The sequence below is a fragment of the Ictalurus punctatus genome, chromosome 5, assembly GCF_001660625.3.
Source record: "Ictalurus punctatus breed USDA103 chromosome 5, Coco_2.0, whole genome shotgun sequence".
Classification (NCBI taxonomy): Eukaryota; Metazoa; Chordata; class Actinopteri; order Siluriformes; family Ictaluridae; genus Ictalurus; species Ictalurus punctatus.
Window position 1 is genome coordinate 5,674,714 of NC_030420.2, and position 25,636 is coordinate 5,700,349.

Genomic DNA, 25,636 nt, shown 5'->3' on the forward strand with positions numbered 1-25,636 from the left:
ATCAAACAAAAGCGATTGAAATAGTTCAACACAACGAATGTTTCAAGTGCTTTCCCCAAACTGAAAATGCAACTTATTTCAAAATTGTATGTATTGATGAGGAAATGTCTGTGCATTAAAACAATGCCCAAAGTTCAATATTTATGTAAAAATTTTGCTTTCAGCATGGTTTGATTTGCACTTTAATGCTGCGATGAGGTTCGTAGGTGAAGACGGGTGTCACGTTTACATGGAATGCACATTATATAGCCCAGCCTTCCTGAGACGTTCCTTCCCACGTCAGGTGCAAAGTACCTGCCTGTCTGGCTTTTATCAGCTACGCAAAGGGACGTGCAGGATTCATGCTATTTACACAGAGATTTTCCATTTCCCCCAGAACGCCTACTGCCCATCAGCTGAATTCGTTACGCTCGAGTAAGTATTACAGCCAGAAATCTGTCTGGCACCTTTGCACATGGACATGCAGTCATCTGGAACTTCATGTAATCTGTATCTAGGTGTTGGTGCGGTTGTTGCATGCTGGTTTTCCTTTGCAGACATAACTGGTTTGACAGTGACGCTATGTTTAGTTAGAGACATATGTTTGGTGGTGTCTTTCCAACGGTTGGTCTTCCTCCAGTATGTCGGGATTGTAAATGCAGAGGTATTTCGATGGGATTAATGATTGTTGGCAGTTGATGAGCATAGTGGAGGCACATTAATGGAGCAGAAAGGGCCAGTTAACCAGTGTGCCAGCCTGGGGCTGGACCTGAGCATGGAAACTGTGAGAGAAACACTGATCTCTTCCAGCTGAGTGCGTGCATGTGTGTGTGTGTGTGTGTGTGTGTGTGTGTGTGTGTTCCATCGTTTGCAATATCTCCATTGACTGTATACAAGGGGTCCAAAAGTGTGTGTGCAAAAGCTAATACAGTGTTTTAGTCCATTTGTGTGCCCACTAATTGCAGATCGTTGTATGTGTGTTGTATTTGGTTTGTGTCCTGACCACAAGCATTTCGACTTGCCTCCATTTAAGCCAGTTATTATCCAGATTTAAATCGGACTGCAAGTCTATACGAGCTGTAATATGCAAATTAGCTTCATACAGTTCACTTTTCTGGGTTGTTCCTCATTTCCAGTTTATTTTTTGAATGCAAATGATAGTTGCTACGGCAAACTCAGAGGTCGCAGACCATGTGCGTTATGACCTCCTGTACTGGACGGAGTTTTAGTTGGCAGCTATAGAGACATGGGTGTGTTTACATAAGGGGAAAAAATCCCAATCGTGTTGATTACTTTCCTATAACCACATGTCCCAACATGTTTTATTGCTCTTATACCACAGCAATCTGCTATTTAATGGTACATTTTCAACATTTATATCTTTTATTAATTAAAGAATGATGTCATACTTTTTTTTTTTATCCATTTATGGTTAGATTTAATGCTATGGAACATCTGCAAAACAAGTTATCACTTACGTTGTAGGAGCTATAAACAGTTACTAAGGCAGTCTTTTTGCTGGGAAACCAGAAAGTCCAAATTCCTCTTGTTATCTATTATGTATTTATTATCCTTAGATTGTCACGTGTTGTTTTTATAGAAATTATAATATGAATGAGCTCATTAATATGCTGTAAACATGTGAGTTGAATTACTACTGCGCTATTGTCAGCGCTGCTGTTCTAGAAAATGAATCGACACCTTCTGACCAATCAGATTCAAGGACTCGAATGCGCAGTGGGTAGCATTGCTGCCTCACAGCTTCAGGGTACCAGGTACGATCGTGAGGTTGGGTGATTGTTTATGTGGCGTTTCTGTGCATGTACACCCCGTGTTCGAAACATGCGGGCTCCCTCGGGGTTCACTGGTTTCCTTCCAGCTCGCAGAAACATGCCAGTAGGTGGATTTCTTAAGATAAATCACTCCTGTGTGTGTGTGTGTGTGTGTGTGTGTGTGTATGTGATAGACTGGTGTCCCATCCTAGGTGCATTCCTGCTTCACTACCAGTGTTCCCAGAACAGACCCTCACCAAGATAAAATGTTTTAATGGATACGAATGAATGAATAAACACTGTCTGATAATCTGTTAAAGGAGGACAATGAGGGAGAAAGTGCCAGCGTGCGCTATCGAGGCTGGTATTCAGCACGCGTGCCAACCATATGCCCACACGACAGAGATCAAACCCACACCGCTGCTTTCAAACAGTGAGAGGAAATGGGTTTGTTCTCCTGATTCTAAAACACAAGAGGGAGTTGCCTCCGAAAACACTCTAGAGTTTCTATTATTTCCATCTGTGCATGTGTGTATTGGATGGAAACTATTATGGAGCCCCCCAAACTTGTTAGGCCCTGAGAAGTGTGTGTGTGTGTGTGTGTTTCTGGTTTGCACACAGGCTGAGTCACAGAAGCACAGCCCATTAGTAGACGCCCCCAGACCAAAACAGAACAGCGTCTTTCCCGCTTCTCTCACATCCTCGCTCTAACTGTTTCACTGGAACTTCATCTCACAGTAGGTACCGGTTTCTCTCCTGTCACTGCATTCACACACTCCAAACGGCACATTTCTGCATTAGCTTGACTAGCTTGTTTAACACTTACCGTGTGTGCTATCATGTTTCTAATTACTTCCTTTGTGTGTGTTTACTCGAATTCAGAGCTCCACTTTTGTATATTGAGAAATGAGACTTTAATTTCCTCATGTGAACTGTGGCAGCTAGCACAGCCTGATCTTCTGGATTCCAGCACAGAGTGTGTGACTTACAATTGGGATACAAACCCATCTGTTGAGCAGTGCTGTATGAGTGCCATTGTTTTATTCCCTACTGACATATTTTCCAAGCTGCATTGTAGAACTGGACGAAACTGAACGTCAGCATTAGGGTGAACTCTGGAGGAGCTGTATGTTTCTGTGTAGCAAATCTAATTTCTAATTGTCATTGTTATTGTTATAATCTGGAAGATTTCATCACTTGTTCGACTGGCTATGTTTGTCCTGTTACATATGACAGGAATTGCATAGTGAATCGAATCTTATTCTTGAGACAGGATTTTTAGGGTGTGTATCATGTAATCATTATAGTATTACTGTTTAATATGATAACAGTAAGTGCTTTATCCTGGTCAGGGTTGTGGTGCATCTGGAGCCTGTCCAAGGAAAATTGGGCGTGAGGTGGGAATACACCCTGGATGGAATGCCAGTCTATCACAGGGCGCCATGCTATTATGCAAGCAGTGCAGATTAGTAGTTTTAGCTCTGAGGTGTGGAAGGTCACACCCCAATTACAAGTGATTGACAGGCACAGAGGCCACACCTCATTCTTTGTGACTGACTGGCACACAGGCTACACATTCTTCACTGGGATTGCCAACCTTAGAGTCCAACTCTTCTCCACTTGGACTGAAGGCGACACCTTTTTCACTAGGTTTGCAAGATAAAGGAGCCACACCTCCACTACTGTGACTGACAGGCACAGAGGACACGCCTCTAATGGGACTGACAGATACAGAGCTCACACCTCTTTTAGTGGAACTGACAGATACTGAGGCCACACCTCCTTGACACGGACTGACAGACATAGAGGCCACACCTCCTTCACTGGGACTGCAGACACTGAGGCTACACCTCCTTCACTAGGACTGAAAGGTGCAAAGCTCGCACTTCTTTCACTGGGACTGAAAGATATAGAGCTCATACCCCTTCACTGGGACTGACAGACACTGAGGCCACACCTTATTCACTGGGACTAACAGACATTGAGGCCACACCTCCTTCACTAGGACTGAAAGGTACAGAGCTCATGCTTCCTTCACTGGGACTGACAGATACAGAGGCCACACCTCCTTCACTGTAAATGACAGGTACAGAGGCCACACCTCCTATACTGGGGCTGAGAAGCAAGGTGAAGGCTTGATGATGTCAACTATATTTATAGATGTTTCCAATGGTGATGGTGATCATCAGAACCGAGAGTAGGCCAACTCCCAAATGGTTTCCTCATCCCTGCAAAGGTGCACTAGATAGTGCAAAACGCAATGGCTTCTACAGTTTCCCAGATACTGTACTATATGGCCAATAGAAAGCGATGTAAGATTCACCCAGTGGCTCAGCTCGGTAGCTAGCTCCCCTGAATCTTAGCTAATCTGGTTTAATTAGTTTATTTCCATTACAGTCCACAAATATTCATCTTGGTTGGGTCTTTGCTGTAGCAAGGATGTTATTAAATATGCAGAGTTGACATCACTGCTTACAAGAAAACCTTAGCAGGATAATCATCCAAAGAGACCCTGTCTGCTTGTTTTCTATTAGCTCACAAGGACGTGGCTCATGATTTCACGGGTCAAATCGCACAGGTCGAGTCAGGATGAAGCAAAAGTACCCTCTACCAGAAGCTGATGCATGTTTTTTCACATCCTCTGTCCTTTCCCCTTCGGTGAAATAGCTTTTGATGAATTTGATCTGGCCTCTGCTTTAGCTGACAAAGTGCCTCCTGCATACATGATGTGTATGTGTGTGTGTGTGTGTGTGTGTGTGTGTGTGTGGGACAAACATGGCTGGCCAATGATGATCAGTGAATGGTCATTGGGAACAATGGTGATCAGTGAATGGTCATTGGGAACAATGGTGATCAGTGATTGGTCATTGGGAACAATGGTGATCAGTGATTGGTAATGGGGAACAATGGTGATCAGTGATTGGTCATTGGGAACAATTGTGATCAGTGATTGGTAATGGGGAACAATGGTGATCAGTGATTGGTCATTGGGAACAACAATAATCAGTGATTGGTCATTGGGAACAACAATAATCAGTGATTGGTCATTGGGAACAGTGATAATCAGTGATTGGTCATTGGGAACAACAATAATCAGTGATTGGTCATTGGGAACAGTGATAATCAGTGATTGGTCATTGGGAACAACAATAATCAGTGATTGGTCATTAGGAACAGTGATGAAGATCACCCCATGCAGATGGTCAGTAAATCTTTACATGCCTCAGTTTATAATAATATAATAATATCGTAGTTCCAAAAATCCCAAAGGCTAGAAAACATGCTAACTTTTATTAGGATCTGTACTTCATGGGGATTTATAGCAGTACATCACAGTATTCAGTAAATATTTGCCAGAGTTGTTAAGCAAACTCGCACACAGCCTTACAGAACCCTGGGCCTTGCCCCTAGCTTCGTTCCTTCCATTCCGTCAGGAATGTTGTTTGTTAAACTATCGTAAGGTTCGGTTCTAATAATATTTCAACTCTGATGTCATCGATAGCATTTTTTCAGTTATTACTGCTGGATGATACTGCAGAAGTTATCGTTATTATATTTCCTAAACTGGACAGTCCTGATGACTGTGGACATCTACATGTGCTGTCTCTGCTGTAATGACTCTGCTTTAGGCAGGTAGGATGAGGGAAGTGTGGATATGTGGGCCTTCTCTTCTCTTCTCTTCTCTTTTTGTCTCTTCTCTTCTCTTTTCTTCTCTTCTCTTTTCTTTTTGTCTCTTTTCTTCTCTTCTCTTTTCTTTTTGTCTCTTTTCTTCTCTTCTCTTTTCTTTTTGTCTCTTCTCTTCTCTTTTCTTTTTGTCTCTTCTCTTTTCTTCTCTTCTCTTCTCTTTTCTTTTTGTCTCTTCTCTTCTCTTTTCTTTTTGTCTCTTCTCTTCTCTTTTCTTTTTGTCTCTTCTCTTTTCTTCTCTTCTCTTCTCTTTTCTTTTTGTCTCTTTTCTTCTCTTCTCTTTTCTTTTTGTCTCTTTTCTTCTTTTTGTCTCTTTTCTTCTCTTTTTTCTTTTTGTCTCTTTTCTTCTCTTTTCTTTTCTTTTTGTCTCTTTTCTTCTCTTTTCTTTTTGTCTCTTTTCTTTTTGTCTCTTCTCTTTTCTTTTTCTCTCTTTTCTTTTTGTCTCTTCTGTTTTCTTCTCTTCTCTTTTCTTTCTTTTCTTTTTGTCACTTTTCTTCTCTTTTCTTCTATTCTCTTTATTCATTTTCTTCTGTTCTCATATCTTCTCTTCTCTTCTCTTTTCTTCTTTTCCCATCTCTTCTCTTCTCTTCTCTTCTCTTTTCTTCTCGTCTTTTTTAGTAGTCTTTGGAAGTACATGCTCTACAAATGCATCACACACACACACATACACACACACACACACACACACACAGAGAAACTTCGGATACTAGTCTGAGTTACACTGACTCCTTCCAAACCACTGAATTATTAAAAAGCTGCTGACTCCTACAGCTCTAGAGATCCAGAGACCTTCACAAACTGCTGTCCTTCACACACACACACACACACACACACACACACACACACACACACACACACACACACACACACAATGCTAACTCGCTGAGAGAAGTAATCATGCATATATCATACATGTCTCTTTGGAGGTACATAGTATGTGTGCACACGTGTGTGTGTGTGTGTGTGTGTGTGTGTGTGTGTGTGTGTGTGTGTGTGTATGCAAACAGCAAACACTGCATGCTGTAGGAATAACGATGCCTGTCACCTGAACTCTGGGTTACATAACGCCTCTCCTGCAGGCCACGCTGCTGTGTGAGCTTACAACTGAAACCCTTCACCTGTGGGAGAACTGGTTTAGACTCTGTGTCCTAGCAACGTTAAACAGAAACGATTCTGTCCACTTTAAAACAAATAATCCTGTTTATGACCCTGCTTTGTTTACATTTTTGTCCTTGGGGAATTTTTCCAAGTTAATCCGGGTTTCGGCAGGCCATGGTCGTCAGCGACATGCTAAGAGTGTTAGTGTGTGATATTCCTTCAAGTTTTGCCTGTTTGTCATAGCATACACAGGATGGTCACAGCATTCTTTTGCTATACTGGGTTTGAAAGCTTGCCAAACAAAACACTGCACATTTAAAGGAATACTTCACCCTTTTCCAACCTAGTCTTTATCCACTGTATCTGTTGCATATGTGTGTGAACCAAGAGTATTCATTTCTGCTTGTAGAAGATAGCAGCAAAACCTTTTTACAGCAAGGCCATTTTTAATGGAAGTCTAAGGGCACATGTGGCTTAATTAGGGCCTGTAGTTGGGGCCAGAATACAGGTGGGCAAAATCATCCGTGATCATAAGTCAACATACAAGCAAGTGTAAAAAAAAAAAAGAAAAAAAAAGAGGAAACGGCAAAGCTTTGACTAAAAGGTCACAAAAAATACACGACAAGTAAGAAAAACAGCAAACTAATGAAGGGCTTTACATAGAACAGGTGAACACATTAGGGTAATCAACCAAAGATATTATGGGATAGAGACAGGACTAGAAAAACGAAACAAAATAAATAAACAAAAGCACATGATGTGAACCCAAAACAAAATGACTTTATTATTAGGTTTAGGTTACGTGGAACGGCCGCGACACAAGTCCCTGGGAATTATGTATTAAATACAGAAATGATCATTTATTGCAATGATATAACCCTATCGTTTGAATTACAGCTGGAACTATTGTCAGAGCTGCTGTTAGAGAAAACGAACCAACACGTCATATTCGAGAATCCAACGGCACGGTGGTAAGAGCGGTATAAGCTTTGCGCGACTCCCTTTCCACGATCCTGCTTGTAGTTGCACTTATAACGTTGGTTATCATGCTGGGGTGTAAGTCCATGTTTCAGTGCCAGCTATTTTATCAAAACTGCATTTCCTTGGCTTTGTGAAGCCACCTACAGCCTGGTGGAACCCTTCCCACATTTCCTGCCTGAAATAAACCATGATCTCACACCCTGGAAAGAAGCAGCGATTTCCCCATGCTCTTCAAAATAATGAAGTAATGAAATCACCTGTTTTAAACGAGGGCGTGAGGTCGGACATGTACAGCCACGCTGGGTTATTGCTCGTGGACGGGATCGGCGAGCCGTTGCGTAAGCCCTTAATGACTTTCTAACATGCGATTCTTTCATGTCTGTACTTGCAGAAAATCGTAATCTCTAGCTCTGTACATTGGTATACAGCTGGCCGCAGTGTACGTGAATCGAGGGCTTCGTTAGTGTTGACTCCAGGATTATGTCAGTCTTTCGCTGAGTCACTAAGAGAAACCTGTTCTATTCTAAGTCGCAAAGAGAGAAACGGGAGGAAGAATGGAGGGAGAATAGCAAGCCTAGGAGGGTGGAGGCTGTTTTGTATTTGACTTCCCCTGTTTTTATCAGCTCCGTGTAGAAATATCACCTTATTAGCACAAAGAATAAGTCTGGTGCCTATTGAAATGTCACTCTGTCAGCAAAGTCAGCCAAGAACAAGTCAAGTGTACGCCGCCTGATCGTTTCCATGGCAACCTTTAGTGACCGGGACGTTCACCTCAGGCAGAGCAGTGTGTGTGTGTGTGTGTGTGTGTGCTTATATGGGGGCAGTTACTCTATCAAGAGAGTGAATAGAGGTTAAGTGTAAAAGTAAAAGAGATGGAGAGGAAGAAATGAGAGAAAGAGAGAGAATGCGTAGCCAGTCGGTGAGATCAGAGAGAGAGAGAGAGAGAGAGAGAGAGCGAGAGAGAAGCAGGAGGTCTGAGTCAGTCAGATGTGCAGTCAGAGCGAGTGTGTGTGGGAGAGAGAGAGGCTGAGAGGCTGTGTTTTCCTAAGGACTCTATGCACAGCAGTACCATCACACACTCCAATAGATCCCTGACACAGACTTTGGTGAGTTCACTTTTCACTATTCCATAGCAACACTCAAACTTTACAACTTAGTCTTTACATCTGTAGTTCTTATCCAGGCCTTCAGGGCTTCATTCAGAAAGGAGAACGCTCCAATGGACTGTCTTGTCTTCTTGAGCAGAAATATCCAGTTCTCACATGGGGTCAGGGAATGAAAAGTATAGCGAATACTGTATGTGAAGCTCTTTGAGCCAGTTTGTTTTCAGTGACAACGACCTTTTCAGGTGCTTTACATATCGAGCGCTCTGATTTGTTTTAAAGGAGACTCAGGAACGGAGATGTGGTGCTGAAAGGATCTAGAATGGTCCTGGGTATGGAAATCATTATTGTAAAGTTCTGGTCATTTGGACAACAGTGTAAAGCTGTACAATGAACTGTGTTTTGAATTGTGATTGGTGAGCTTAGCTTGGCTAATGTTAATGTAAGCTCTCAGTGGTAACAGTGTTAACATTATTTGGTTATATATCATGATTGCATATTCATTCGTTTGTTAGGAATTGTGGTTCTACAACCCTGATGAGACAGTATGGCAAATGCCGATAAAAACAAAGAGGAGTGATTTGTAAATGCACTTTGACTTGTATTTAAACAACAACAACAAAAAAACGTATAAAGACAAGGCATTCGATCGTTTACCTAATCAACTGCATAGTTTTTTTTAAAAATTAATGCATGCAACATGTTCCAAAAAAGTTGGGACAGGGGCGATTTAGGACAAGTTGAAATAAGAAGGTGATTTGAAACAGGTAAGGCAATTGTCTAATCGTAGTATATAAGGAGCCTCCATAAAAGGCCTAGTCTTTCCAGAGCAAGGATGGGTCGAGGCTCGCCAATCTGCCAACAGATGAGTCAGTGAATAATCCAACACTTTGAGAACAACATTCCCCAAAGACAAATCGGTAGGATTTTGGGCATTTCACTTTTTACAGTGCACAATATCATTAAAAGCTTCAAGGAATCCGATCAAATCTCGGTGCGTAAAGGGCAAGTCCGTTAATCACTTCTGAATGCGCGTATCTCCTATCCCTCAGACGTCAGACGTTTTAAAAATACACATGAGTCTGTAACGGATATCCTGACATGGGCTCGGGAATACTTTGGTAAAGCTTTGTCAGTCGACACCATTCGCCGCTGCATCCACAGATGCAAGTTAAGGCTTTACTATGCAAAGCAGAAATCATACATCAACACTGTCCAGAAGCGCCGCTGACTTCTCTGGGCTTGGTCTCATCTGAGATGGACAGTAGCACAGGGGAATCGTGTTTTGTGGTCCGATGAGTCAACATTTCAATATTTTTTTGACAAAACAGCCAAAGAGGAAAAGGACCATCCAAGCTGTTATCAGAGTCAGGTCCAAAAGTCAACGTCTGTCATGGCATGGGGGCGTGTCAGTGCCCATGGCATGGGTAACTTGCACATCTGTGAGGGCATCATTAATGCAGAAAGATATGTACACATTCTGGAGCAACATACGCTGCCATCCAGAGCAAGACAACGCCAAACCACATTCTGCCCAGATTACAAGCGCATGGTTGCGCAAGCAGAGAGTGCGGGTGCTAGCATGGCCTGCTGCAGTCCTGACCTGTCTCCATTTGAGAATGTGTGGCACATTATGAAGCACAAAATAAGGCAACGAAGGCCCTGTAGAGCTGCGCAGCTGAAGAAATGCATAATGGATGAATGGGGGAAAATTCTATTTGCTAAATTAACCAACAGGTGTCTTCAGCACCTAAACACTTAATAAGTGTTATTAAAAGATAAGGTCATGTTACACAGTGGTAAACAGTCGACTGTCCCAACTTTTTTGGAGTGGGTTGCAGTCAACAGATTTGAAATGAGTGTATATTTTCAAAAATAAATGAAATCCACAAAGTAAAACACCAAATAATGTGTTAATAATGTGTTTTCAATATAGTACAGGAGGAATTGAATTTTCAAAGGACTCTTTTTGTTTGTTTTTTGGCATCTTCCATACTGTCCCAACTTTTTCAGAATTGGGGTCCCTGTGTAAGGTGTTCCTATAATACATAATGTATTACAAGTGCATTAATATAAACCTAATATAAACAATTTGCCTTGCAGCTGGCACTAATGTCAGAGCTTCTGTTATGGATAATTAATCAACACCTTCTGACCAATCAGAATCAAGAATTCAACAGCGCTGTGGTATACAGTACAGCAATGCTATTTTCCCCTTAAACTGCCTGTAGCATTTTGAGTAATATCAGTATTAACATGCATAGTATCAGTATTAAAATATAAAAGTGTATAAAATGATATGAACTTGTAGAGCAAGTAGCTTTTATAGGAACATACAGTATATGGTAACCTGTTGAACTTTCAGCCTCGTTTACTCGCGTTCAAAGACTTTCTTCCCTTCAAAGATTTCTTTTTACTGACTATAACATGCACGAGTGTGAATTTTCTCAGAAGTGGGATTTTTATGGAGTCAGAGCGGTTCATCTGTTCCTCTTGTACATAAAAGGAAGGCTTCTTCATTAAGAGGTCAGGGTTTAATCTGGCTGCATATTTCCTGTCCTTTTCCATGGCTGTCTTTCCTCTTTTTTTGTAGGTAAATGTGACTGGTGTCCATTAGCGTGTGTCTAGGGATGAAGGAATATAGGGTGAGAGAGAGAGAGAGAGAGAGAGAGAGAGAGAGAGAGAGAGAGAGAGAGAGAGAGAAGCTGGAGCAGTATATACCTTTCCCATGAATCTCTACTAAATGTGGAAATAACAGTGGCATAACAGTAGTCAATAATACTAGCAGGATAGCTAACAGTGTTCTATTACAGTATGCTGTATAAATCACTAGCCAAGTCACTGTCTAGCTAGCATACGCTGTCGTACTGTACAAACCAATGAGCAAGATTGCAGTAAGCTAGCTAACATAAGACCATTATATTGTGTAGATTAGAACAATGCACAGGGTTGTTACCAAGCTGGCTAACATTAGTCCAGAGCACAAGTATACTGCTAGCTAACATTAGAGTAACTGTGATATTGTGTAAAATGACTTGTGTAAGATGGCAAACGTTAGAGTAACTCGTATATAATGTAAAACAGATAAGGTTGCTAGCAAGCCAGATAATATTAGATTAAAACACATTGTATGACATTGTGTATCAGCCAGTAGACAACAGTAGACAATGTCACTATAAGCTAGCTAAAATAAGACTGTTGCAGTACAGTATATTTTATAAACCAGTATCCAAGTTGTAGAAAAAAAATAGCTAGCTAGCTAACATTAACTGTCATACTATCTAAAAGAGTATCACTATACACTGGTAAAGAATAGACTAACTAGCATATTGTGTAAACCAGTACACAGGGTTGTACACAACATTATACTAACTATTATATAGTGTAGAACATTAGATAAGGTAGCTATCTATTAAGCAAGCTAATGGTAGTATTTCTATGTGCACCCAGGGACAAAAAGCCTCTGCTTAAATATATTTGAAGATATCTAGGAGTAATAAATCTGTGTATGTGTTTAAAATGATCCATCCTGCTTATTATTTTCCCTTTCAGTAGTTCCCCTGCGCCTAACGCTGCCAACAAAGCAACTAAATTTGGTGACTTTTTAGAGTACTTTAGCGACCTTCTTTTCGAAAAGAGCCTGAGTTATGTTGTGCTTGACCAATCCCAAATTACGTAATTGTTCCCAATGACCAATCACTGAGCACCAAATTAGTCTATATACTGTAGGTGACTAATAGTGACATTTTGAGCATGTATTAGCTACTATCCTTTGAAAAGAGTTGATAACATTGCGTTAGCCGTCCATTGCGGCTTTAGAGATCGAATATTACTATTCTAGTGCGATCTGAGATATTTGGCACACAACAAAAGATTGTGGATTGAGCATTTATCAGTCACAGAGTACGTACAGTGTTATGAACGGAAAGACTGCCCCAGAAGCGGTGAACGCTACACCCTCAAAGATGACTATATAACTCAATTTTAAACTAAAACAGAACCTCATTAGTTTAATATGGCTGATATATGACTAGGCTTCCATTGGGAAACCGCTTGTATCCAGTGCTAATGGTAACAACGGACATTCCTTGCTGTAGCAAACTCCAAACTCAGATTTTCGAGCTGTGGTCTACTGATTCACCCTGTTGGATGTGCTGAGAAAACCAGAGAAGTTTTTAACCCACAATCCAGAATATTAAATTGCCTCAGCTTAAGCAAATACTCAATAGAAACATGTAGAGCAGCATTCCAAGAGGTACAGAAAGTGCTCTTTGTGTTTTTCCACGTGGCTTTTTGGTAGGAATGGCGAGTTCCTCCTAAGAAGCAGAACGTGAAAGGTTGTGTCAGCTTATTCGTTTAAAAAAAACTACAACTTTCCTACAACTTAAAGCTGCTGTACATTTTTAAAATAATCCAAGAGCATAACGTGGGTTAGAGGAGCAAGTGTAGCAGTAGTCTGTAGAAGAAACGGTCATCCAAACAATGACCGACGTCAAAACAAAACAAAACAAAACAAAAAAAAAAACATCCGGACAATGACCGACACGTGTTTCGAAACAGCCAGACGTGTCCGAGTGGATCCCTTCATGTGTTTTGACCCTGAAGGAGTGTGTGGCTCTTCACTATCAAACGGTATGCAGCATCTGGGCTGATCAGAGAGCCATACATGGAGAAGAGATGGGCCTGTCTCTGATTAATGTGTGTATCCTTTAATAACGGTTGATTGTAAGCAGACACACAGAGCCATGTATGGGCCAAAGTGAAAGAGGGAGGGAAGAATGTGCATGTGTGTTTGTCTGAGGAAGAAATAGAGAGGATTATAGTGTTATTAAAAAAGAAAAATGGATAAAGGGAGTGTCTGGAAATGCAGAGACAGGAGAACGGAGGGATGATGAACATGAATAGAAGGACTTTTTTTTTTTTTGACTCCAGGTCAGTTGTGAGCTTCACCTCACAAATCATTTTGGATGTTAGCCTGCTACTTGTCTGTTATTGCTTCCTTAATAGACAACGTCCTGGTCTCTTTGTAAACCTCATTTGGTTTTTTTTTCTTCTTTCTGTCTCTCTCTCACACACACACCCAGATTTGAATATAAAGCAGATATAATAAAAAGCCCATTGTCTGCCAAACAAAGTCGGAAACAATTGAAGTGTTTCAGATATCGCCTGAAGCGAATGGGATGAGTTACTTGACTCGCAATTGTGCTTGTTTGTTGTACTGATTTGGATGCATACTTGCATAGGTCTTTTGGGATTCGTTTTTACGACTGTGATGTGTAACAGAGCCTGCGAAACATGCGTCACTGTCCTGCACTAATATGGAGTACGTAAACATATCGTCTTCCTTTTATGGAACCATCTTAAAACAGGGATTTATGTTTCCTGATCTATTTGGACAGGCCCGATGACTGATTGGGCTCATCCTTTCCAATGTAACAAACAAAACAGCTTCGGTTCAGGACGTGTTCCGAATACCACTGAGGATGGATAGAGGTGCGGGTCAGAATTTGTCTAATCACAGGATTGAGGGCGGCAGGTAATTGTAGCAAAAGGGTGCAAACTCGCTATTCATGCATTCATCTTCTTAGTAACCGCTTTGTTCTGGTCCAGGTAGTAGTCCAGGTATCCTGGGCTCAGGGCAGGAATACAATAAAATCCAAAGGCATATCTAAGAAGTGCTTTGTGCTGAATGGGCCTTATTTATCTAACCGGATACGAAGGAATTCACTCGTAAATTGTTTGCAGGAGCATTTGCAAAGGAAGTGTGGTATCCCTTTATTTCAATTGAAACTGTGTGAAATTGAGTTGTTTCCTATTAATGACTTAAAAGAAAGCATTCCAAATCAAATCCAAAAATTAAGACATGGAGGAGGCCGAGGAGCTGCGGGCCGGCTCCCGGATTCCGGTCACCATCAAATAGATAGTGAATGACACCCTGATGGTGGTGTTCACTTACAGAGATAGAAGCTACACCGGGATTTTGCTTGATTGCAACAAAAAGTGAGCGTGATTTTTAAAATTATTTTATTGTTATTATTTTTGCTTTAAATGCACTAATGCTACCAAGCTGCGCTAATTTTGCTATGTTATGCCAGGGGGCGTTGATAATTAATTCACAGGCAAAGATGTTAGCCAACCTTAGCAGTGAGTGGTTACACTGAAGTCTTAAAGGTAAAGGACGTAAAAAACGGTCAGAGGGTCAGAGACAGGGTGGGAAAGGTCACAAGTTACAAAATTTTTATATGTTTTTGGTGTGAAAAACTTTACTAATATTATAATTACACCTCAGGGAAGATCGTTTAGAAAAAAAAAATTCAAACCATGTCATGACTCCTTTAAATAAGTTTTGTGGGCATCCTAAATGTGCCATGAAGGTGCTTGGTAATTTATGGCTGATGGGCATTTTATCAACATGCATGAATGAAGAAAATCAAGCTTGCCGAAACAATTGTAAATCTGGCTGGAATTTTTAGTTCGGTTTGGCCTATGAAAACATTTACACACTTTACTAACTTTACTAAAAGACTGATAAATGAGGTCCAATGAACAGGAAAGTTCTGGACAGGTTGGTTAATAATATGGAGATGACTTTATGTGCAGCTCTAATTTGGTGTGCTTTCTTAGTGGAACAATAAGGCATGGTCAGTCAAAGGGCACTATAATTAATAGCACAGCATTTGAATAGAAGAGCCGTTTTTTGACCTCACTGGTAGTTGAAATGCTTGAGTGGTTGGTAGAAAAGCTGACAAACTCAGGCGGAACATAAATAATTAGTGACTTTGGCAGTAGTATTTGTCTTAAAGAGGTCTGGCTTAGAAGGCGGATGGACACATTAGCGCTGAAGCTATGCTGGTGGTCCTTGGGCCAGCCAATTATAAAGAAGTAGAAGACGGCATGAACTTCCAGCCTGATTCCTGATTCTGACTGGAGTCTTTCACTCAGTCTGCCACCCAGATGACTAATGTGTTGTGCATAACACATTTCTTTCTTTCTTATTTGCGTCATGGTGTTAAATAGGGACAGGGTTCACTCTTCTTTGGATACACTTGCTATTGTGACTAAGGTCACTTGGCTCCAATTGACATCTTTAGGCTCTAAAGACTATAAAGCCTCTGTAAAATTATAAAGGTAGTTATAGTAGGTGTTGTGGCTAGCTTAACATGTCGAGTGGCTAGTCTGTAAGGCTGTATGTCCTTCATACTTGTGGCAATAGTTCTGGGCTCCAAATGAATGCCAGTTAGACATTTCAAATCTTTGTCAAATCTCTAAAATTCACCTTTATACTACAAATTACGCTTACCAAACAGTTCTACAATTCTTGCATCTTCTGGAAAGTTTTGCTGCACTTCTCTAAAGCCAATGTTTTTAATGAAGTAAAGCCAAATCTGGTCATTTTAAACCATTAGTGCTTATTTCCTCACAGCACCATAGATAATATACATAACTGGAAGGTAGCTAATTTGTATGACATACATAGGCCCATAAAAAAGAGTCTATAAATTTGAAATGAATCATCTTCAGCCGCTTTGGTGACAATATCATCATTTTTCCATTCACCTACTGGTTGGTCATGATCCCAGTCCGATGACTCAGACTGCTCATCTCAGCAGGGAGGATGACGTTACCGTCAAACATTCCTGTGGAAAAATGTGTTCACTGGGATGTTCCTTGTAGGAAGTCGTCCTTTTTTTCCACCAAGCTTTGGAACACACAGTTCTATTTAAAGATAGTATCTCAGAGATCTTGGCTGAAATCTCTTATATTGCTATCTCTACCCCAAAACATCTGGCAGGAAGAATGGTAACTCTCATGATGGGAGTTAACAAAGGACCATAACAAAGGCCCACATCTAGGGTCATGATGTCACTGAACTTTGAGAGGTATTTAGTACTATTGGTTTGAAGCCTAGAATTAAGTTGACTGGAACCTATTATGGGTGCATTATCCCAAAACTGGCAGGAAATATATCCGTGAACAGAAGAATTGCTTGTTAGATGACATAATTTAATGTCCATTTGCATTCTAAAAAAGAACTCATCCTTTTTATATTATACAGAATTACAGAAATTAGGGATTACGTACAAGACAGAGCAATTTCATTGTAAAGCTAAATTAGGTTGTACAGAAAGCAGCCTCATTTATGAGAAACCCAGCTGTGATCCTAAACAGTTACAGCTTTCCATACAACTTTGATCTCAACTACTTACAACATGATCTTAACCAAAAGCCAAAACAGCTTTTCATACAACTTTATTGAGATGACATCCTATAAACATGCAATAATGGGATCCTGTTGGATAGTATACAGTTGCCTGTATAATTTGTATAATATTCAACTAAACCAATATTTTGTAGCAGTATGCTAGCTTTGATGAAATTATCTTCATTTCCTGTATAAGCTTACCGTTTGAGCTTATAATGATTATATATGTAGGCCTGCCAGTTAATAAGGAAGACCAACTAGAACAGTTCTACAGTACCGTGCACTGAAAATGATATGGATGAACTTAAAAATAACCTGATAAACATGAGTACGGCATGCATTGTGGTATATATGGCATATGGAAGTAATTATATTCTCCACCCCTTAGGCCTCCCCTTCATTAGCTAAATACATTATCTCAGTCTAACCTGTCTGCTACCCCATGCAGCTGGTATGCAGGTCTGCCGCTCTTCGACATTAGCCTCAGATAGATGTCAGAGCCGGAACCTAGCAGTCTATAAAACAGCCGAAACACCTATTAGGCTTAGAAAACAATTCATTTAACAAACAACAGACATCCTGTTTGCTTGTATAAGGATGAAAGCTTGATTAGATTAGAATGATGGATGGATGGAGGGAAGGATGGCTGGATGGTTGAGAGGGTGAATGCATGGGATAGATTTGGGGGAATACTAAAAGGACCATACGGGAGTCAGTGGAGGTCCAGACATTTTTGCTAGTTTGGGTTTATACATTATGTATTCATTCTGAAGATGTTTTTCTTCAAAGCAACTTGATGTATTTAATTGAGCAGTTGGTTATAGGCCCAGCTCAGATCCCTGGAAAACTTTCTGGCGACTAGAAACTTAGCTGCTGAGGTTGAGGTTCTGGATGTTTACCTCAAAGTGACTGAAGGAGCTGTGTTTTAATCTCATAACAATACAATCTAATAATGTCATATCTAATATTAATCATATAGAAGGTGATTTCCCAGGATGCACACCAGATCGTCAACATGATCCCAATCTGATGCATAGAATGGCAGAACTAAATAATGTGCCCATTGTAAAAGCTCAAAGATGCTCTCCAAAAGTGCAGAGCAAACAAGTAGCCATGAGTTCTGAGAAACGTGTCTGATGTCATTGCCAAGTTTACTGTACCGGCTATGCGACATTCCGATACTCCATGCTCAACATCAGGCCAGGAAACGACTCTTGTCCTGAAGTCCATGTAGGGCCTGCTGGATAAACAGAAGCCAAAAGGCTTAGATGATTCTGTATATAAGAACATCCTGATCTGCTTGTCCTCTGTAGACATGAGAGATACAGACAGGGCTAAAGGTTCAGAATTTTTCAAGCTCTATTACATTCATTTCAATTGCTAACCTTTCTGTCGCTGTATTTTCTGAAAGCAGTAACACATAAGACATAGAAGACCAGAGTAACTGAGTTAATACTAAGATGGTGCAAACGTGCTATTCAAAATACTTCTAATTCATTTTAGGGCTTTTCTAAAAGCAGCTACAATTTTTGATTCATCTTGGGTTTAAATAATACGCCCTTGATAGCTAAGAGGAAGTGGAATACATTTTGGTTGTATTCTTAAGTGAAGCAATCTGCCAAGTAAAGGCAGTTTTAAATTGTATGATTTTCAGCTTAATGTTGACTGACTGCTTAAAGTCTGACTGCTGCTATGATGTTCGTCTAAACCCACCAATAGGAGGATGGCAAAGGATTATACGAAACTCGTGACGGCTACAAAACCGGCAGCGGCAATGGTGAAAGCCAAACAAAAACAACGGTCGGAAAAATATCCTTATTACTTTCCGCTCACTTCGTTTCTGTTTCTGCAACTGAGCCTGGATTGATGGCGTAAACAGAACGTAGGGATTTTTAATGAATCTATCATTCAAAGATCTTCATTGTAAAATCTGACATGGAGAACAAATGTTATCGTGCGGTCTGCTATAGAATTCGGCCAAGATTTTATTAGGATCATTTTATTAGGATCAGTGTGAAAAATGATCACGTTAAAAAGACTGAAGTTGTAGTATAAAACCGGATTAAGGTAGAATTATAGACCTTGCTCAAGGCCCAAAAGTGACCAGTTGATCAGCCTTGGGATGTAATAATAGCTTTCCATTTAAGAGCACTGACACTTAAAGGAAGTGTTTTTTAAGCCAAATCTTTCTCTACATGAGACACATGTAGAGACACTGTAATGGATTGTATTGGAGATTTTCAGATCATGATAAAATACAGCAATAAAGAGTGGTGTTTTGTTTATTGCTTTATTTATTGGTCAGATTAGCCTGAATTCTCATCATTATTCAAAATTCAAACGCATCACAAAAGATTGTCAGCCCTGGATCGCCACTATTGAGAGAACTTTAATGGCAATGTTTGGAATAAAGAAGCTGATTGACAAACCCTAGGACCAAAAGCATCCTTTCCTGGGCTATAGGTGGAAGTCTACGTGCTATAACCATGTGCTGAGAATAAACACTCCTAAAGCCTTGTCATGTTCTGCATAGTTATTTGAGCAGTTTTATGGCCTGGCTATCAGGAAGAAGCTTGACCGTATTAGGTTGACTTTCTACTCTGTCTCTCTTAATCTTGGTTGCACGTTTGAGTTTTTCCTGCTGTGTACGCTTTCTTTCTCTCCCTCTCTTTCTTTCTCTCGGTACCCATTTAGGTAATAGAGGCCTGAGGAAGCCAGGCATGCCTCAGTCCAGGCCAAACAGCTTTATTGGCTTTATATGGCTTTTTAGGGCTTGGAGTGCAGTACTGCTGTTATTTTGTTGCTTAATGGTGCCAAAATTGTGGTTTCCATCTTAAAGACGCAGCTCTGACAGGAAGAACAGGAGGTAATTGCAAAGGATAGGAGGATCTTATATTATTATGTGACACAGACACAAACCCATGTACACTCATGTCCTTTTTTGTCTTAAATCCCGGTTTAAGCAGTCAGGATTAGCCTTGAAATGCAAGGAATTAAGTAGATCTGTCTTGATATACGACTACACCAATCTCATTCATCTTCATTGACATACACATATTTATTTATGATAAACAGTTTTGTTTCAGCATGAATAGCTACAGTGTCTGAAACCATGAGCTCATTTCAGTCGCCCTTTTGCACGCTGAATTACATTGACTAGCAAAAAAAGATTGTCCTGAAAGAAGTAATTGTCGTGGGATTGGAAGTAATAAAGGTGCTTGTTTCTGCCTCTGCAGAATGAAATTCGTGAATATTAACTACTAGGTTTTGACGTAGTTATGTGATTTACATTGTGGGTATTACTGACTACTTTTGGTAATGTTTAGGATAGAGGCAGAGCTGGTCTTGTGAAATATGAGTCTGGAATGAGGGGTACTTTCCAAAGTACACAACACAAACTGAACAACTCCCACACACAACCATATGTACAGTATATATGGTCAGTGGTTGGCACTGAGGAGGCCTAGGCACAGAGAGATGCAAGTAGGAATGTAAGTGGATACGAATACGTTATTCACAACAGATAACATATTCTAGGTAAGATAACATATTCTAGATAAAGCTTCACTGGGTATCCAGTTGAGACGCAAGATAGAAGTTTCTACTTGCATGCGGGCATGAGCGAGCTATCAGATATGATAAGCTTGTAAGACAAACAAAATCCACGTTCTTTAACACGGACATGTGGTGCTGCACGATGCATTTACAGCATCCTTAGTAAATGCCTGGTCAGGTTAAATTAGGTTACTAATTACTAATTAAATATGAGTTTGTTTATAGTATGGTCGAGAGAAGTAACTAAACAACCCTGTGTGCATCTCTGGTTGAGATGAATGAAGAACTTGAGTGATGTAGCTGAGGTTGAGGAACTGTCAGAACCAGAATTCACAGACATTGCTGCCATTTCTAGCTCTATGTCGTCATCGTCCCCCCAACACACCCAACACACAAACACTTTTCCCGCGTCTATGGAGCATTCCGGTTTCAGACATGTTCGAATCCATATACAGGTGGAGCACTATACAAATACTGAAACTAATACAGATAGTGGCATTGAATTACACCCCTAACAGAGAGGCCGGCATCATGCACAGACACTATAACCATGTTGTGAAGCATGCTGGTGTATGCACAACACACACAGAGCAAACAGCTTGTTTCCTTGTTATGTAACAAGGCCCATTCAAGCCGATGAGTCATGACAGATAGGGAAAAGGGCAATCATCACTACATTCCCTGTGCCTCAGGGTATGCAGCAGCAAAGACTCGATTCAGGAAACTGACCACAGTCATTAGAGTCTGTAATGCCAAGTATGGCAGGCCACATGAAAAACACGTCTCTATCCAGTCTCTGAGCGGCCAGAGCTGAACTGACCTCAACGGAAAGCTCCATCAGGAAGAAACCTCACAGTAACATGAACCATGTACAGAGGTATGCTTACTCGCTTACTCAAGTAGTCTTTTTTTTTTTTGCTCTTTTTAATAAAAAGCAACTTTTTGCCTCTGTTTCCAAAACATTTGATTGGTTTGTCTGAACCGTTCTTCTGAACTTGTCTTCACATATTCAAAGCTGGCAACATTGTTAACATGAAAATCTTAGTAGACGGAGACGAAAACAGAATTTCAATACAAACACCCTAGTGTTTGTAAATGATAAACAGCATATTCTACCCTGCACTTTTACTGACCAGAGGCCGCAGCACTCCTAATTGGGATTCACATATACACAGGTCAAAGTTCACCTATATAAAGTCGGCGCAAAGCCAAAGTCACCACTACCATGGGAAAATGCACGTCTTTTACGTCCTGCGTGCTTGGCTTTTACACAACAAAAATGTATTGGGAGACAACATACTTATGGGTCGTATCAGAGGTAAAAGGGGTAGATTAACTGGCGCTCATGCATGGTAGCACAATGCCTCAATGTGGTCAATCATACATATACAGACAGTGGTGTTCTAAGATGTACCACTTTAACTTTCAAAGCAGTGATCAGGGCTTCACTGATATGAGCTCAATTATCTCCACCAACCAACATTTCCCTGGCCACTGTGGGGCAATTATACGAAGAGACAAGCTGTGTTCCCTTTGGTGAAAGGGAAGCACAAGGCTTTCCACAGCGCAGCTTATTTGGCCATTGTTAAACTAGTACAGCCACAGCCATTGCTTCATTGCTTTCCATAAGGGGGAAAGGGAGAAACCATTGATGTAGACTATTATCATTGGATTGTTCATGCTGACCAGTCTTGGAGAAAGAGTAGAAAGTGTTTCAAACACTCAAACAGCCTGTGAGAGACCATTATCCCCTATGACACTACTCCTACTAGGATATAAGCAGACCAGCTGGGTTTCTCCACCAATTGAGATCTGCAAGCGATTCCACTAATGATGCAACATCATGGCAGACACAAAGCAGATACCTATTAATGACTGTCTCTACTATTAAGGCCAAATGGGACTACTTCCAAATTGGTAGCTGTACAACCTTCAGAACATTCTGCACAGGACAGAAATTTGCCTGTGGAGCAATGACAGGCTTTAAAATGACTGTATGTATCGCTCTGAACAATCATAAAAACAGATTACAGCTTGGTGTGATTTAGCATGCTTTACTTCTTGGGAAAAAGAAAGTAGTGGGAGTAAAACCACTGCTGACCTGCTTCCTTTGGAACTTTGCAAACGTATCCCTTACTGAAAAAGAAGATATTTCAGTCTCTAACACTGGAACTCCTTGTTTGTCACTAAAGCTTTGAACCAAGAAGAACTTCTGTATCCTTTCGCTACTGTTAAGCCCAGTAATAAACTGCACATGCACACCAGACTGCTGAATGAACAGTACGAGGCAACCCATCCACTACTGATGTACTGAAACCATCTCCTGGGAAAATATTTAGAGGGTATCAACACACCATATATGACTCATTGGTCCCATTTAGAATGATTCAGTGATGGAAAAGTTGTTAGGTGTCTAACTGCGACAGAATGTTTAGGGGTTTTTTTTTAGAGACAATGTGCATGGTGACAGTAGTGTGGCAAACCCTCCACCCTCGCTCCAGGGCACAAACTGTAGCAGGGGCTAATAGGAGATTTGGAGTGGGAGCTCACAGGGTTGGTAATAGCATTGTGAATTTAAAGACCATCTACTACACATAGTCTCCCCTCTACTGGTGAGATGTTCAGGATCTAAAAGGGGACAAATGCTGTCTGTCTTGCTCCAGTAACAAGGAAATGACCATTAGATTTCCTACATCTTTTTATTTCCAGTGGTAGGCTGGACCAAGTTTTGCACTGGAGTGGTGTGTTGCATTGGAGTGCTTCAATGTGTCGGTTTTCGAGTAGCTAGCTTAAATATTGGGAATTGAGAAGTCTTTGCAGACTAGAATTGCAGGCATAGATTAAGATACACATTTTGGACGAGACAATGACATGCTTGCCGTCTTTCTTAAATCCTCAGCAAGTGAAGTCTGGGCATACTTAACGCCCAGCATGCTTAACTTGTTCCACATGAGATTGGGGATCTTTACTTAAGATCATAAATCCACAGGTAAGAGCAGGATGTAATATCTTTAGTTGTGTCAAGGTTTAATTTGCATGTGGAAGAAGCCATACTCTGCCACTTAGCGAGTGAAACCGTCCACTGTAATGCCATAACAAACTCAATGTATCAATGAATATATCAACTAGCTCACCTCATCCTTGTTTGAAAGTTGAAAATCTTACATATACTTGCAGTACAACTACAAGCAAATCAGTGCCTCGAATGAAAATATTTAGCTAAGGCTAACTAACAGCAACTATGTTACGAATCTCTCAAATGTTAGCTAGCATGTTAACATGGCGATGATGAAGATGATGATGATGATGATACAAACTAGCTAAATGCTAATCGCAACCTGTCACAGAGTAAACGTACCAGATTGTCATTCTCGTTCACCCTCACTCTTGCCGTCACGTCTGTTTAAGTTTAGATTTGTTTAAAGGAAATCCGATTGTAGACTCATTGAAGCTGTGTGACGGTAAGATGTCCCTTTGTGACTTTGCAAATATGTGATTTATGATGTATGAAAATGTATTACGTTGAACATTTCTTTTCTACAAGGAAAGTACAGATAAATAAAAAGTTCCCTTTGTTCATTTCCTTTTAGTAATGTATTAGGACCTAAACCAAAATGAGTACAGTTCATGACATCATTATTGCCTCAAGGGGAAGTGATTGGGGTGCGCTAGGAAACCTGTGAAATTCGGAAATGAAGTGAACAAGTGGTACAAATACATAATGGTCCTCTTTTTATTGGAGAAATCACTACTCATTTTGAGTTCTATCCTGTCCACTTTTCACGCTTTTCACTTATTTCTCTGTCCGAGGTCACAGCATGTGTCTCTTGACTAACAGAGGAGTGAATATTTCCGGGAATGAAACTCCCACAGGACAACGTGATTAATGTCATTAAAGTTACCTCATACACTGTGGTGTTAGTTAATTATAAAGTTATTATTAAGCCTTTTTAGAGTTTTCCTTGGAATTTTGTTGGGAGAGTTCCTATATTCAAATATCTCTTTGTTCTCGCTTGCTCTTGTTGACAATTTTATTCGTATTTCCAATATTATTCGAATATAAAAAAAAGCATTACATTTATTATCAGTCATTGTTAGGAAGCATTTATGGAGCTTCTTTATTATAGCAACTTTTATGGAAGCCCTGTCCAGTAAACAGAATGGGATTGTCTTAACTGAAGAAGTTTACATGCAATGTCATCATATTTGTATCAAATAAGACATCTTAGAAGTCACCTGTCTTGATGCTGCCTTATAAATGGGACTGTTTTCAGGGGTACGAACTGTCTAAAACTGTCTAAGCAGCATCCATGTGAATGGAAGCGTGTCAACAATAATAGCAATAATCTATCCAAAAGAATGACGGATATAGCTATTTAAAAGTGAACACTTGCATGCTAATATTGTTTTCATAATCTTGTTTTCCCAGACAGTGAATCCGAGTTATTCCTAAAAGAAAAGGACTGGAAACCCCACAGATGACATGCAGCCTCAGGTAGGAAAACACACATCACGCTGTATTGTGGATTTATACAGCAAGCATAAAGACAGCAATGCGGAGTCATAAAAAGTATAAACCCCAGTTCTGCCTAACCATATCAGAACATCCAGTCATATAGTCTTGTGATGATGGACATGTTGTAAATGCATATGACTTGTGAGCTTACACGGTACTCTCCAAAACTGGCATGTTTAAATAACTGTGTGTGAATGTCTGACACCATGGTAATACCTCAAAAACTGGAATTCTTCCAAGTGTTTGGGATTGAAAATCATAACCTTCTGGTACTAGTAGGTACAAAAATTCCGAGTTACGATGTATTACATTTATAAATGAAATTTATACCCAGCTATGTTACATTCTCAGAAAGTGTTTTCTATACCAGCAGCTCTGAGAATAGTTCCAGCTGCAAGGTTTATACGAATGCGCTCCTTCTAATACACGATCCTTTCTGTAGTAAAAACGTACACAGGGAATGTGGTGGACGCTATACATAAACAGATTTAAAACGTGAGGGATTGTTGATATGGCGACGTTTTCTGTGAAGAGAGGGTTATTTAGCATTTTTGGAAGGTCTTCAGAGTGTGCGCTGTGTAACAGGCTGAGGTGAAGCTGGAACTAAGTTTTAAGCCAAGGGAAAGTCTAAAGCAAGGAGGTTACTCAGTAACGTGACATACTGTGGTGTTTTTGTTTTATTAACTGTAAGGGAGAGAAAAAAAGAGTGAGGCTGGTGAGGGAAAGAATGTTTATAGCTGCTATA

At 40.4% G+C, this 25,636-nt stretch overlaps 1 protein-coding gene across 5 annotated transcripts in view; it reads left to right on the top strand.

Moving 5' to 3' along the window:
- The first annotated feature begins 315 nt into the window (after positions 1-315).
- Positions 316-25,636, top strand: part of sorbs3 (sorbin and SH3 domain containing 3) — a 56,137-nt gene continuing 30,816 nt past the window's right edge. The window contains exons 1-2 of one of the 5 annotated variants that reach the window (XM_017468328.3): positions 316-414; positions 24,805-24,870. In XM_017468328.3, the coding sequence (XP_017323817.1) occupies positions 24,859-24,870 (12 nt within the window). In that variant the 5' untranslated portion in view covers positions 316-414; positions 24,805-24,858. Of the gene's footprint in view, positions 415-2,395; positions 2,489-7,987; positions 8,621-24,804; positions 24,871-25,636 lie in introns of those variants that run through there. The other 4 variants (XM_017468327.3, XM_017468330.3, XM_017468329.3 and 1 more) reach the window with 4 other exon arrangements.